Raw genomic sequence first — 15,102 nt, forward strand, 5'->3', positions numbered from 1 at the left:
ACCAGGGAAACATAAATTATTTTGTTTATGTTGCTATCACTTATGTGCCCAGTCTCTCAAAAACTGCATTTCCTTAACCCAGTGGAGAGTTAGGGAGGAAAAACAAATAGTGTCCCACATGATGATGCTCCAAACATCTGTTTAGGTATTACATGAAATGAAAATGAAATGACGGGGCAACTCAAAAATATTTTGCTTGAGCATGTCTGATGTACAATAAAAATGGAACCTGCTGCTCTGCAATGTCTCTGTTTGAGAGGCATTCTTTTGTCCTTCCATTTCAGAAGCAAGCTCTATCTTGTCCATCTAACATTTTAACAAGCCTCAGAAATGAGAAACTGTTGCAGTTGATCCTCTTAAAGAACTGACAAGCAGCACAGGTGTGTTTGTCGTGGCTCTCAGCCAATCAGTAATGCGAGGCCGGTCCTTTGGGTGATGCTGCACCGCTCACCTCATCCAGTCGTCTCTCAGTGCCCAGTGCCAGTAGATTATTGTACTCTCGCTCCAGAATCTGACGTGCCTGGAGGGGGAAAAATACATCATATTCAGATTTATCACAAGGTCAGCTATTTTTAGCAGCACAAAAACAGAGGCAGCTGACATATTACATTATTCGTGCTGTGCATTACTGCTATCCCAGTAAGGAAGAAATGAGCAGAAAAATTTAACAGGGCGGCGTACCAGAGCAACAATCTGCCAATCGGCATGTTCTGATGGTACAGTAACAATAGCAATATTTTTTGGATTAAAGGTGCTGACAGCTAATATTTTGCCCATATTCAATATCTGAAAGATTCCTCAAAAAGCATTGTTCCCCTCAGAACTGTATTCTTGTCATGGGTAGAAAAGCCTCTGAAACAGCATTTAGACCATAATGTGACACTAAAACTTATAACAGAAATCTAACATACTACTACATCTTAGGGGGAAAAAAAAGTAAAAAACATGACCAATCTAAATAATGCATCAGAATCAATTCAAGTTACTGATACACAAGCAAACAAATTATCATATTGGAGGCTATCTGGATGATTTCCAGTTTGTAATTAAAGTCCACAATGGGCAAGCCACCACATCAGTCTATTTGACAGAGTTGTCTTGCTCTCCCTGTGTGATTTGAAGAAAAATGTAGCTACACAACAGTCTGATGATGGAGAGTGTTGCAGCACCTGAGTGTTTTGGTTGGGGATCTGGAGGAGCAGGGCCAAGCTGCTGTAGTCAAAGTTATCATCCAGGGCGACCAGGGCTCCGTGTACACCGCTCTCCAACAGGATGTTGGCATAGTCCCGCAGGCCTATGCTCTGCACCCAGCGGATCACCCGCTCATTACTCCACACCAGCACGTCTGCAGACACACAAGCATGTAGCACTCGTGTTATCCTTAAACTATTCAAGCAAGAGAGAGAAATGACTGTGACTAACAACGCTGTTAATGGGAGCCAGCTGGAAAATGGCTGCATCCCTCTTGTTACTATCCATTTTATTCATGTCATTTTGACTGGTGCTATATTTGTCCTGTGATTTGTTTGAGTACCTCTCATTTCATGCTGGCTGTGCTCCCTGCGTCTCTCCAGCTCCTTCCTGTCGTAGTTGAGCTTCTTCAGACACATGATTCCATACTGTAAACTCGTTCTGGTGACAGAAGATCACACACAGACACACACACTATCAGATGTGCACACAAACTGTTCTTTACCCCCCTATCTGCTAAACATGGTTCATAACTGTACCTCTCTGCACAATTTGCATCTTATTCTTTCTATTTTGCTACAGCTAGAAGAATGTAGATACAATTAAAGTTCATCACCACTGTCATTATTGTTCATCTTTAACCCTTACATTATTGTAGAATTTGTATATGATTATACAAATGTCCAAATCAGAACCACTACTGCAACACTTGAACTGACCAGAAATTGGCCCAAGAGTGAAGATGAGTCTTAGATGTGGGGAGTTAATGGAAGTTTGGATGGTAACAACAAATTCTTCAGGAAACAGTATCTTTCAAGCTTTTTCAGTCTCCATTACAGCAGCTGTGTCCTTGTCTACCCTGAGAATCATCACCGGGCAGCCATGGCGACTCCAGTACCTGTGGAAGCTGTCCACCATTTTCAGGTGCACCCTTAGGTCCTTCTTGGTGAGGTGGTCCAGCATGCGGGCATCCACCAGGCACTCCATGAAGTAGCTGCGGTACTGAGGTAGTCCTAGACTGGGCAGCCACTCGTTCCCTATCCACTCATGGTTCATATCGCCATAAGCTAGAGTCTGACAAGACACAGGAAAGTAGCACTGTCTGCGCACTGGATCTTCCACGTACCAAGTGCCTCACAAAAGCAAACAGCTGACTCAATGCTTGTAATGAATAAATTTTACAGAATAAGCTGCTTACAAGAGCAATAAACAAGAGCAAAGTTTGTCTTCTTACCTGTGCCCAGCTTCCCTCCTCAGACTCTGATTTCTGTGTAAAAGGAAAGGAAAAGCAGTCTGCATATGAGAGAAAATAACTACCATATAAAAAGACCCAGTTTAGTCTGATTGTCCGATTGACATCCTGTAGCTGCATCCAAAATTGTCCTTAGACTATATATATAAGGCAAGTGGCAGACAGACCTCAACACCCAATCCAAACCCAAGTGATACTACAATTCACCAATGTCCTGTTGTCTTGTTGAGTAATGTCCTTAATGTCAACTAGTACTGTATCTTGAAATATGACCGCTGTAAAAGCTACATCAGTGTAAAGATCCAAATCCAACAAAGAAAAGAGAAAGAATGAAATGTTATATGCTCAATCCCATGGATCTAAAACGTCATCTACCAACAACGGGCTTTTCCTGTAGTCAGGCACAACTGTCCATACAAACTGTGTTTTATCCCATTACGGGTCTTTAAACTACTGGTGTGTTACTCCCACGATCAAGACTTTGCTTATGTTTTGTGCTCTTGTTGCAGACCCACAGCAAAACATTTTTAGAATCCGTTGTAGCGTTCCGATGTAGTGTTTGGGCTCAATGTCCCGACATCTAAAGCTAAAGAACAAGTCCAACAGAGGGAGAAAAGTTCCTTTTTTCAAACCTCTGCTAAATGTGATAAACTACTAGGAGACAGCTTTTAAAAATGTATCAGAGCTATAGCAGTTAAGATATGGGAACAACCTGTGGGAGTTTGAGGTAAGTTTGAAGGAATGAAAGCTCACTTCTATTTAGCATGTGAATTGGTCTGCCAGATTATTTGCAATCTGTCGGACAGTTCTGGCCTGTCAGCGTGTATTTGGTTTGAAGCTGGGTTACTAAAAGGGCTACAGTGGTCCCTAATACACCGACTCAGCCACAAATCAGCAGCCTTATTCTAGACCCCATCAGTGCTTGATGTCCCAAAAATGGTACATGATTGGCTTTTAGCTTGAACCCTGGGAGACGAAAGCATTATTATTTATTGTTTCAGGCTCAGAAAGGCTGAGCAAAAGATATCTTATATTTTGTGGCACAGCAGAGATGTAGCTACCTTTACAATTACACTATGTTGCAGTATGTTTTGACTTGAAGGATAAGACGACAACTTAACTTTACAATAATGACTTTCAAAGTACTAACAATAGTTTTGATAAGACAGGTTATATTAATAGCATCAATATGAGATTGTTATCAATGCTGCATCTTGCAACTGATGTCCATTAAACATTTTGCCTAATGGTGTTGAAAATAACCTTACTTGAGGTGACTGTCATTTTGGACTCCTGTAGGTAACACTGTCTATTAATGATTTTAATCCATTTATCTATTATAGCATGGAAATCTAATCCCTGGAAAGACAATGATCAAGAGTGATTACCTTCATCTCATGATGCCTATCCTTCCTTATGGGAGTGGCACCATCAATTATGACAATCTTGTCTATTATAAATCCACAAATGCTCACCCACTGCTTAAAACAGCATGGCGGTGATGTTTGCCATATGTCAAGTTTTTTTTTTTTTTTTTTTTAATTAATGATCCATGGAGTCTTGGGAACAAACTTATACTGACTCTTCAGCCCAATGCTTCCTTTATCATAAAAATACCTTGTATAACAATTAGCAACATTTTTGACAGAATTATTCAAAATTAGTGTTGACAAAGAGGTTCACAGAATAGGGGAGAGGTTAAATGATGCATGCAGTCCCCACCAGTCACCACTGTTTTTCAAGCTGACGCACTATAACAGGTGTGGTACAGAACTACAAATCACTGCAAGCTTGAACACACACCCTTCCAATGACATCCACATTCATACACACATACAACCATACCAGAGAAAAAAGGGTTATGGTAAAGGAGACAAGAGGACTGACCGTTTTGGAGGGGGCCGCCAGGGTCTCCATCTCCTCATGGGTCACCCATACATTGCCTGACGGCTATAAGGGGCAAAACCCAAGAGACAGAGCAGCAGCAGGGTTGGTAGTAGAGGTCCAGTAGGAGGGGCAAGCAGTGTTAAAGAAGAAGAGCAGCACCACTGTAAGCCAATAGTGTTATACCATCACAGTCAGATGATGAGCTGGCCCCAAACCCCCCCCTGGGGTCAAAGGGCACACGCAAAAGAACACAGACAAAACACCACAAAACATCCCAACTTTGGCATACTGGCACAAAATACATCACACAAATACAAGACAAGTATATTTGCCATGCAGAACAAGAAAGATGCAACAAATTAGTGATATTATCAACAAGAGACACATGAACCCAACATTACCTATCCCTCTGCATTCTACACTACTAACGTAACAGTGCAAAACTCATTAGTGATGCTGATGCTTGTTAATATTCTGATGCATCGTGACTGATTTTACCAGGAGTGATTGTTCTGCGGAGGGTCAGGCTGTCATGACCTAGATAAGAACAGTCCGAGGCACAGCCATAACCACAGTGGTGCTGGTCCATTTAATCTCTGTTAAAGGCACAGTGCAGCCAGCAGCGGGCCACTCCCTCACCGTGTGTCTTTGGTTTAGAGTGACACAGACGGGGGCTCGGTTGTAATAGCACAGGTAAAACGGCTGGCCCTTTTCCCCTCCGCTTCCCTTGTCAATTTTCTGCTTGGTGTACACCACCCACTGTATTTACAAGGTCAATTAACCCCGGGTGTTAAGTGCATGTGGTTTTAAGTGTGACAACAGGCGGAACACCCGTCACAGTCGGGGGGTTGTGATGGGGCCCGTGGAGTCACATGCTCTGTAATGAAAGTTTCATGAGGTGTGGAACCAGAGTAAAGTGGAAGATGAGAGAGTGGGGTAAAAGGGGGAAAAAGAGCTGGTAAAGCCATTTTACAGTAAGACAGAGGATGAAAGAAGCGCAAGAGCCTAGGGCTGTGAGTTATGATTGCTGCATCTATACCGCTATTGTGTGCAAAACAAAGTGGCAGGGAGTATTCACGGTATGCTTCATATTAGCGTTTACTCTTCAGCATGTGCCTGTGTGATTTATGGAGTGTAGGTGAATGTGTGTGTGTCAGTGTGCACCTTTACATTATTGAATGCATGTTAGTGCATGCTCTATAGTGTGAACAGCTACTATCATTAAGGAACAACAGACACTTTAGAGGCTATATGCAATTACCATTGCAACAGAGAGCGCCATAAAACCAACTGAGGTGTAAAAATAGGCCACTGGTGAGGTAATTCATACTGTGCTACAGCAATGTTTTAGCACCCAACCGTCACCAAATCACACTAACATTCACTTATTCACTAAAAGACTGTATGAGATATAAAACTGCTGATAGAAAATATCTCCTGACAAGTGCAGTGTGTTAGCTGTGAATATGTTGTAACTGCTTTGCTTGCTACTGTAATCATTTCCTCTCCATGCCACCAATTTGTGGCAGATGTTTTTTTTTTTTTTTTTAAATGTAGGTATGCTTGTAGAAGACTGGAGTTTTACTTAAACAAACATTTCTCAAAAGTAGAGCTGCTCTGGAGCCAAAAATAATCTCATTTTAGTTCAACCTCTGTAAGTGGAGCCAAAAACCCACAATTTTTCCCACAAATTTTTTTTTTTTTTGTAAAAGTGATGTTACAATAAAGCCTATGGTGGAAGAGGCATGGTGTAGGCAAAGGAAAAGCAAAATATAGATATGATGTTATCTAAATTAGAAAAGTTACCTTGCTGGACTTTACAAGATCATAAATGCCATGATCATGAATGAATGAAAAAGAAGTCACTGTCATTTATATATTAACCCAAGTTCCATCTTTGCATTGAGGTTTGCAAGGGGGGCCACACTATGTTCCCAGGCCCCATGTTCCATCAGTGTAATGTTTTAAAACCGAAACCACACATAAAAAGAACAATTTCTATGTGTGTTAAATGAAATGCATAACCTGACAGCATGTTTTCAATAAATAATATCTGAAGTGTACTGAAAAATGATGTTTGAAATTTGACATAGTGCCAAAGGAACACATATGCTCCTGAAATGCCAATGACGACACTACTTTTACCTTAGGTTGCTGCCTCTAAAAAATGTTTGAATAACTAAAACTCCAATCTGTGTGCATGCACCCATTCTTTACGTATGCACCCATGAGTATGTACGTGTGTGAGTGTGAGTGTGAGCTTGTCTAAGTGGTAACTCACGGTTCTGGTGGTGGGCGGGGCAGAGGGGCTGGTGAGGGAGACCATCTCCTGGATGGCCAGGCGAAGTTTGAGCCGGTGCAGAGGGTTGCTGATGCCGATCTCCCTCTGGATCTCGGTGTCAGACAGGGCCGACATGATGGCACCGCTCTTCACGTTGGCACGGCACGCCGCCACATACCAGGCCGGCATCCCCAACCACAGCTAAACCACAGAGACGGAGAGGAGATGGAGCAGCATCAATCATCAGTGTCATCAATCACAAATATTTTGGACACACTAAATCTAAAAACACTGATAAAATATCAGCCCTCTGACTGAAATAGCTTTGGTTTGGGACTTGGGTGCTCATGTTCATGTTTGGGACTGGCTTCAGTCATCCACTGAACAGCAGGGGGCAGTAGTGTTTGTATGATGTGTCTGTTTCCCATGTAGCCTCTGATACTAGATTCAACTGCATGAGTATTCCTGCCTACACAAATATCCAACGTATTCAGCAACTCCAAAAATATATCAGTGACAGGCAGCACTGATTCATCAAGTGGGAAAATAAACTATTATTTATTTTTATAATCAAGATATTAATTGTGAAACATTAGTATTGATTGCTGGAACTGGGGTAATCGCTAAATTAAAATAATAATAATAATAATAATAATAATAATAATAATAATAAACACTCATAGTGGAAGTAAGATAAGCAATAACGTCAAGTAATTACAATCAAATACATTAAAAGACTTATTTGACTAGGGCAGGGGTGTGCTGCAGAGAATGCATTCAATCAAACAGGAAACCAATACCTATTACATTCATGCTTGGCTAACATTATACATAATGAGATGCAACCCATGCTGTTATTATAACGATAATAATAATAATTGCACAGTAACCCCTGTCAATGTGATATTGCATTTACAGCAATTTTGTTCCAGTTATAACACATAGTGTAACATAAACCTGTTGTGTCTTGTGAGATCAAAAACCCATGTTTTAATTGAGTTTAGTCTGCATGTTATTAAAGAGCTGTAGGTAATTCATGGAGTTATCTAACAGCTACTTTTACACCAACAGAGAAGCAGACAACACTCTGATAAGGCCCTCTTAGGTTTAAGCTGTTTACATGAATTTTAGATACCCTGTGACTGAGTTAACTTGTTACTATGAATAATCCAACACCTGACAGAACAGTTCACCAACAAAAATCCTGCTGAATAAGGGTTCTTCTAATATAACAGAGAGAAATTACTCTTCTTATAGTAACAGTAAAAGGTGCTCAACTTTGGCTGTGAGTTTGCAGAAGTGGGCAAATATATACAGTACAGACCAAAAGTTTGGACACACCCTCTCATTCAATGCGTTTTCTTTATTTTCATGACTATTTACATTGTAGATTCTAACTGGAGGAATCAAAACTATGAATGAACACATGTGGAGTTATGTACTTAACAAAAAAAGGTGAAATAACTGAAAACATGTTTTATATTCTAGTTTCTTCAAAATAGCCACCCTTCGCTCTGATTACTGCTTTGCACACTCTTGGCATTCTCTCGATGAGCTTCAAGAGGTAGTCACCTGAAATGGTTTTCACTTCACAGGTGTGCCTTATTTTATTTTTTTTTTTTTGAGAAAAACTACTCCTAACTGGAACTCTCATAATCCAAGTATGAGTTCTCCCAGGTTTTGCTGTTTACTTAAAAGTAATAAAATAAACTGGGTTAAAAAGGAAATCCTGTTTTATGCATGTGGCCTATCATCAGGTCAATACATATAAGTTATACAGTATATAATTAATTTGATCTTAATTTAATGTGTTGCTTCTAATTAATGTGTTGATATTATTGATGATCTAATGGCGCTGTCTATCAGCTGGCCAGTTAAATCATTTTATATTGCACCACACTTTAAGTTTTCTTGGACATTTTTCTTTACAGTGATTCTTGCAAAAACAACTTTGCACTTCAAAATAAAAGACTGAAAGTGGTTTTAGAGGACATTCACTGCCTACCTCTAGCCAGGCTACGACCGTGGGGCCGTCCCATTGGGCAAATGGTAAGCCCTTTCTCCTGGCCTCCTCCAGCAGCTCGTGTCTGAGAGCAGGGACAGAGGAGACCGTGCATTAACACACACACATACACTTGTGTGTTAAAAGAGCTACTAACAAGCACACACATTTGCTCAATCTGATATAAAAGCACACCCAACCTCTCACTTCCTCACTCAGGCACACTTCTTTTTTCACAAATATTCTGCTGCAACAACAATACTGTTTCGAAGTGGGTCTGTACGTGTGTGAGGGACTGTGTGTGTGTGCATGTGTGTGTGCACATGAGAGGGAGAGTACTCATACGTGCTTTATCTCTGCTGGTCCAGCCTGGACACCAAGAGTTTTGGAAAGGGCAACATTTTATCATTCATCTCTGTGCTGCCAGTGAAAGGAGCAGACAAGTGCTCCATTATATCCACAACCAAGCACACAGACACACACATTTGTATTGCTATACTTATGAGGACCCTCACTCACAACATTTATTCTGCGACCCTAACCTTAACCTATATGCATAAACTAAAATTTTTCCTAACTTAAACCTGTTTTTAATTCTTAATCCTAAACCCCAAAATCTTGATTTTAACAAGCAGTTTCAATTGATTTGAGGATTTTTTTCTGGGAACTCGTCTAAATATGTTGAAACATGGTGGAATAAGGCAGATCAGCCCACTAGTATAAAGAAAATGACCTTAGATTAAAGAAAAGACTGGAAACAAATTGATTAGCATTGGAAATAAGTGGGATTATCTCATCCTACTGTCAGATTTTTTCACTTGTTTCAAGAAAAAAAGACACTAAATATGCTGTATACACTTGTTCCTCATAAGCATAGAAATACAAGAATGCATGGGCACACACACACACACACACACACACAAGTAACTGGAAGGCACTGGTCTCCTTGCTCACTGACGCTGGACCTGTGCTAATCTAAGCACGACTTCCCAACTCATCCCAATACAGCAGCTCAGATTCTATTGTGCTGAGGGAGAGATACTAAAAGCACTATTTTTGCAGGATGATGCCTCTGTTGCAGGATTTGAATCATGTAGCGGGTTATTTTTAGATATAACTTTTCAGATTTTCTGGGCTGTGTTCCATGGGTTTTGTTTTAGCAGGTGTTGAGGGTGACCCAAGAAGGCTGAGTGGGATGCAGAAAATGATTTGATTGAGTATCGCTTTGAGAGCTGTGCTAAGCACCGGCGCCGACCTACTCAGCGCGATGTAAAAATTGCACCTTATTGAAAAGGGGCAGGGAATAGATGCATGTCCTCTTGGATTTGTCATGCATGGAGCTATTTGTATTACATTGAATCCTCCCACACCCGCTCCATGCTCAACTCAGCAGGAGATGGAGAATTGATAAGCAGCCTAAAAAAATGCCTTCTTTAGATAGTGGCCGGCAATTCACTGTGTGTATATGAGAGGCAGAGTTTAAGAGGGTGGATAACCAAAGACACATTCGCACTCACATCCACACAAACACACACATACACACACAAAACACTTTTAAAAATCTATTTAGTGAACATATTTCATCAAAAATCAGAATGCACAACCCAGTCCCTGAGCGTGTTATGTTGCCAAACAACTTGACAAATGGAAAAAGTAGGCTTAGTAATAAACATGATACATGTAGCACTCTCAGCGTTGAAGGCCTCAGTGCAGTGAAAGGGCACTTAAACACAGCATACATGGTGTACAAAGCCTACAGGTGACAGAGGAGATGTGTTTGTTCAAACACAACCATTTACATTCACCGTCTTATCTATACAGTACATGGGGGATAGATCATGTTTATGTTCAGGTCAAGTCTAATGCATGGAGAAAATACATCCACTGAACATAGCTGGGGAAGGGAAGTAAGGAAACAGTTATGACAAATCATACAAACAAAAAAAACAACAAGATCTGACATTCCCATAACCAGATATCGCAGCTGGTTATTTCACACAGATAGATAGAGACACATATAAGGAGAGGAAGACATTCCGGGTATTGAAAATTGGGCCCCAGTTTAGCAGCGGCACATTCTCTGTCCAGCCATGGATACAGCTGCCATTGAACTGTAGAGGGGGGAGAAACGTCTTCAGATGGTAAATGAAAAAGAAAGAAAGCAATGGGGTCGTTAACAGCCATGAAGGATAGAAAGATAAATAGATAGAGACGTCAGCTTTTGGCACTGGTCTTTCGGGAGAGGACGGATGGCGGACGGACAGATGACAGACAGGGCACGGCTGGGACAATGTAAAATGTCCAGGAGGTCAGTTACACATCCTCACAACTTACCCGCTTTGTTAGAGTCAAAGGATGATGAGAGGGGGAGAAGGAGAGGAAAAGTAAGAGAGGAGAGAGAGAGAGAGAGAGAGAGAGAGAGAAAGATCAAGAGAGCAAAAGATAGAGAGAGAGAGAGCGACGGGGAGACAAAAGTACACAAATGTTAATGAGTTAATAGGCAATTGCTATACGACTCTAAACAAAAATATGAGTACACACACACACAGCACGCACGCTCACACACGCAGACGCGCACATGATGACAAATCTCACAATGGTGGACATTCGTTTACAGGAGCATCTGTAGACCAGTAGATGGACAAGTCAAAAATGTAGTCTTCTACAATGCAGTCCTGACCACATCTCGTGCAGCAGAGGAAATGAGAAAAATGCATCCGAAACACAGCAAGACCCTCCTCCACGGCCTCACATTCAAATGCTCAAGAGTTGACATTCATACAGTTTTACCTCGCGAGAAAAACAAAACAACAAAAAACAAAAAAACCACAGCAACAATGAGACCACGGCAGTATTGATCAAGATGCTGAAATGGAAATAGTGCAGGCAGCTCGATGGCATGCAGTGTGGAGGCACCAAGATGCAAGGCGGTGTGGTCTTAATCCTGGACACTGCTATGGAGAAGTCAGTGCAGTGGAAAAAAACACATTTGTCAACATACACAATACCTTCTATTGACCGACTACATGGGAGGCAAAGTTATTCGTCATGACAACTCAATGTGCACTTCGAGCAAATGACATTCATCATTTGGCACTGGGGCATGGCAAATGCACGCACACACACACACACACACACAGTCACCACACACATCCTACAACATCCCTATTGAAAGGAGATGTGATTTGTGATGGGTTTCCCTTTTCCTGCAGGGCAGACTGCAGCAAATCTGACGGTGAATGGAAGCTATGATCAGTGTGAGGGAAGCCACCTATAGCCTCCAAGTTGACAAAGTAGCTCTGTGAGATTAATTGGCTTTTCAGCCTCAATCAATAGTCAGACTTTAGCTCTGTCTCTGAATATAGTTAGGCTGATCTCTGCTCCTGAATAGTGATCCAGACCCTGCTTACTATTGATCCTATTTTCAGTGTGGAAGACTTTTTTTTTTTTGCGTGGGGTGTTTATAGCATTATATACGGACTCCCAGAGAGGGAGAAGGCTATTAGAAAATATAGTCGCTCTGTGTATCTGTGTGTGTAAGTGTGTGTTTGTGTCAAAGGGCAGATTGAACTATTCTATAGATGGTGTTGATTCTGAAAATGGCTGTGAAAAAAAGTGGAAAAGCATGCGGCTACATGATTCCCAAACACAATGGTGGATATAAATAAGGAGGCGATTGTGTGTGTGTGTGTGTGTGTATGTGTGTGTAAGACCATGTAGTGGATATGGACGTGTTTGTGTGAGCAGATAACGTGTTGTAAACGCAGGCCGTGGCCTTGTTCCTGGCTGTGTGAGAAGAGCCAGAGCAGTATTGAGCGACTGGCGGGAGGCAGGAATCTGCAGGGTGAGGCCACAAATGGCGCTTGAGCGAAAGCTTACTTCTTTTTCAACCTGCGGTCCTTCTCTGCCTGAGTTCCCAGCTTGCCCACCCCCATGTCCTGGCCCACCATGTCTGGGTCCATCATGGTCACTAGAAGGGGAGGACAGACAGCAGACATCATTGCAGCTCATGTGAAGTTAGTATGACACAAAATAGCTCAATGTAAAATTTGTATACTTCAGGAGGAAGAACTGCTGTTTTAACCTCTTATTACCCTCCTTCTTTGTTTTTTAACACGTATCTAAGTCACCCTTTGATTTGTTAAGGAAATGTTAGGGTAAAATTCACATAATAAAAGAAGTTGCCCCGATAAAATCTTATTCATTACACTGCTGAACTAAGTATCAGTTAAAATTCTAAAGTAACTTTCTGATCAGATTCCACAAGAATATTGATGAATATCCTGCTGTTATTTTTTTAATAGACAGTTTTTAGTGTCACATGATGGTCTAAATGTTGTTTCAAAGACTTTTCCACCCTGCCAACAATGATATTCCCAAGAAAACGCTTATTTTTTGGAAGGAAAATGGTTAAATGTAAAGATAAAGCGTATGTGCGCAACAATTCTGCAGTTTCCTTCCAAAAATATCAATAACAGCCTAAAAGTAGACTGTTGCAGTCAAAGATCATTTGCTGACCATACGGTACAGTGCCCACCTTGTGGATCCAACATGACCTGTCTGTGTGCCAGGTGAGCCAGCCGGCCTTTCTCCTTCTTGCCAAACAGCCGTCCAATGGAGGACTTGATGCCTTTCTTCTTCGGCTGCTTGTGGAGGGAGTCCTGGCTGCTGGCTACACTACTCAGAGCGCTGGCCTCAGCCTCCAGGGAGGCAGCGATCCTGAGGAAAAAACACACACAGAAAACTTTACTCATATACATAGAGAAATACACTCAAAAAACAACAGTAATGGGCTGTCACTATTAAGAATTGAGCAAATGTGGGCATTTAATATAAAGTAAATGACATTTACAGCACTGAGATGTATTAAAAGGAACAATAACAAAAGGAAACTGAAATGTATGAATAACTGCATGTATGCAGTATGTGCACAATAACATGATACTATATAGAAAAAGGAAAAACATCAGGCCATATGCAATACAAAGCAGCAGGAAAATGAAATGTGTGTATTCACAGCATTTAGATGCGATATGTGCATCATCACATTTATTACAAGGTCTACAGAAGACCATACATATCTACAGGATATTTGTTTTCATGTTGTAAACGGTTGGAAAATACATGTAATTTCCTTTAAATATTAACTTGTTATGGAAAATCACCACTCATACTGTTACTTACAGTATGTGTTGCTTAGCAACTATGTTGTTTAACAATTGCTCAAGAGGTATATTGGTAGGCACACTAAATAAATAAATGAAAAATCATGAAAAAAAAAACCTCTTCAACATTTGCATTTTTTTTGGAATAAAAATGCTGTGTTACTTGTTTTATAAAAGCAAGACGATGATTTATATTTTAGAGGAACTAAGAGGCATATTTATGCACGGCCCAAGCAGCTTATGGCTTAAACACATAAATTAAACATTGTTTACACATTATGCACATATTTGAAAATACAAAGGATTTACTGAAATGTAGATGCACCTGAAAGTTTTGTCTGTGCTAAATGCTATAAGCATTTAGCACAGAACAAGACAAAATATATTATGTTGTAATATATTCCAGTTTGCCATGAAATGGCATTTTACACTGTCATCAGGAAAGTGGATGGATGCAGGTAGCTGCTCCATTATCCTTCAACCTGGTATCTATGTCTAGATGTTTGTCCAAACAAACTTTGGGGAGCAAATGCTGGTGGTTTTCAGCATGTGTTAGGCAGCGGCTCGCTGTAGGAATACATAGAAACAAAGAACTGCACTCCGTGTTGAGTACATTCATGTTTTAGTCGTCTGTACAAATGACCCTGGAACGCAGAGCTGCTTGGAGGAGAGACGATCTTATTGGTCGAGTTAAACCTAAATGGGTGGAACCACAGCCACAGATGCTTAGTAATTATTAAAGGTAAAGGAAAAGCTCTGAAGCTCCATTCTTTTGTGATATACAGTAGAGCAGGCATTCTGACATGAAATGGAGGGTTAAACATATAAAACAGGTGTTGCTAATGACAATAATTAAGCCTCTGTTCCATTAAAGTGCAGCAGAGCCAGCATGAACAGCAGCAGGACTCTGACTCGGTTAGACCTAAATGGAAGTGAACCCTAATTAATGTAATTAGGAACACCTGTGTTTATCCTGATATTTCTTGTCAAAACAGGCTGCTGTGAAAAGGGTCTGCTAGAAGATTAATTTTTTCCCCCAAAGATGGAAAAGGCTGTAGAGAATGAATCTAAGTCAATTAGTTCATACTTTTGCCATCCTAACAAAACAAAATCGCCTAGTACTCTCTAATTTAGAAAACTTAGAATGGCCAGACTGCAATTACGTAGCAAGGGCTTTAACTTAGGCTTCATAATATTACCTACCTCCTCTGTTATTTCACTGGACTTCGATCTAATGTTATTTTTTTTAAATTTATATTTTAACCTCAGTTTTCCTCTCCGCTATTTAAGTGTGCCACTTAGCCAACTGTGCCTCTTCTACTGT

The 15,102-nt window shown here is 40.7% G+C and overlaps 1 protein-coding gene across 3 annotated transcripts in view; it reads right to left on the reverse strand.

Moving 5' to 3' along the window:
• The window catches only part of ppfia2 (PTPRF interacting protein alpha 2), a 111,467-nt gene that overhangs the window by 7,212 nt on the left and 89,153 nt on the right, over positions 1-15,102 (reverse strand). For 2 of the 3 annotated variants that reach the window (XM_030045737.1, XM_030045735.1), the window contains exons 18-27: positions 13,151-13,332; positions 12,493-12,583; positions 8,617-8,698; positions 6,612-6,812; positions 4,331-4,393; positions 2,426-2,458; positions 2,090-2,265; positions 1,535-1,632; positions 1,170-1,345; positions 452-520 (exon numbers count right to left, since the gene is read on the reverse strand). In XM_030045737.1, coding sequence (XP_029901597.1) covers positions 452-520; positions 1,170-1,345; positions 1,535-1,632; positions 2,090-2,265; positions 2,426-2,458; positions 4,331-4,393; positions 6,612-6,812; positions 8,617-8,698; positions 12,493-12,583; positions 13,151-13,332 — 1,171 coding nt within the window. Of the gene's footprint in view, positions 1-451; positions 521-1,169; positions 1,346-1,534; positions 1,633-2,089; positions 2,266-2,425; positions 2,459-4,330; positions 4,394-6,611; positions 6,813-8,616; positions 8,699-10,947; positions 10,951-12,492; positions 12,584-13,150; positions 13,333-15,102 lie in introns of all 3 variants that reach the window. The other variant, XM_030045736.1, reaches the window with a different exon arrangement.

The sequence above is a fragment of the Myripristis murdjan genome, chromosome 23, assembly GCF_902150065.1.
Source record: "Myripristis murdjan chromosome 23, fMyrMur1.1, whole genome shotgun sequence".
Classification (NCBI taxonomy): domain Eukaryota; kingdom Metazoa; phylum Chordata; class Actinopteri; order Holocentriformes; family Holocentridae; genus Myripristis; species Myripristis murdjan.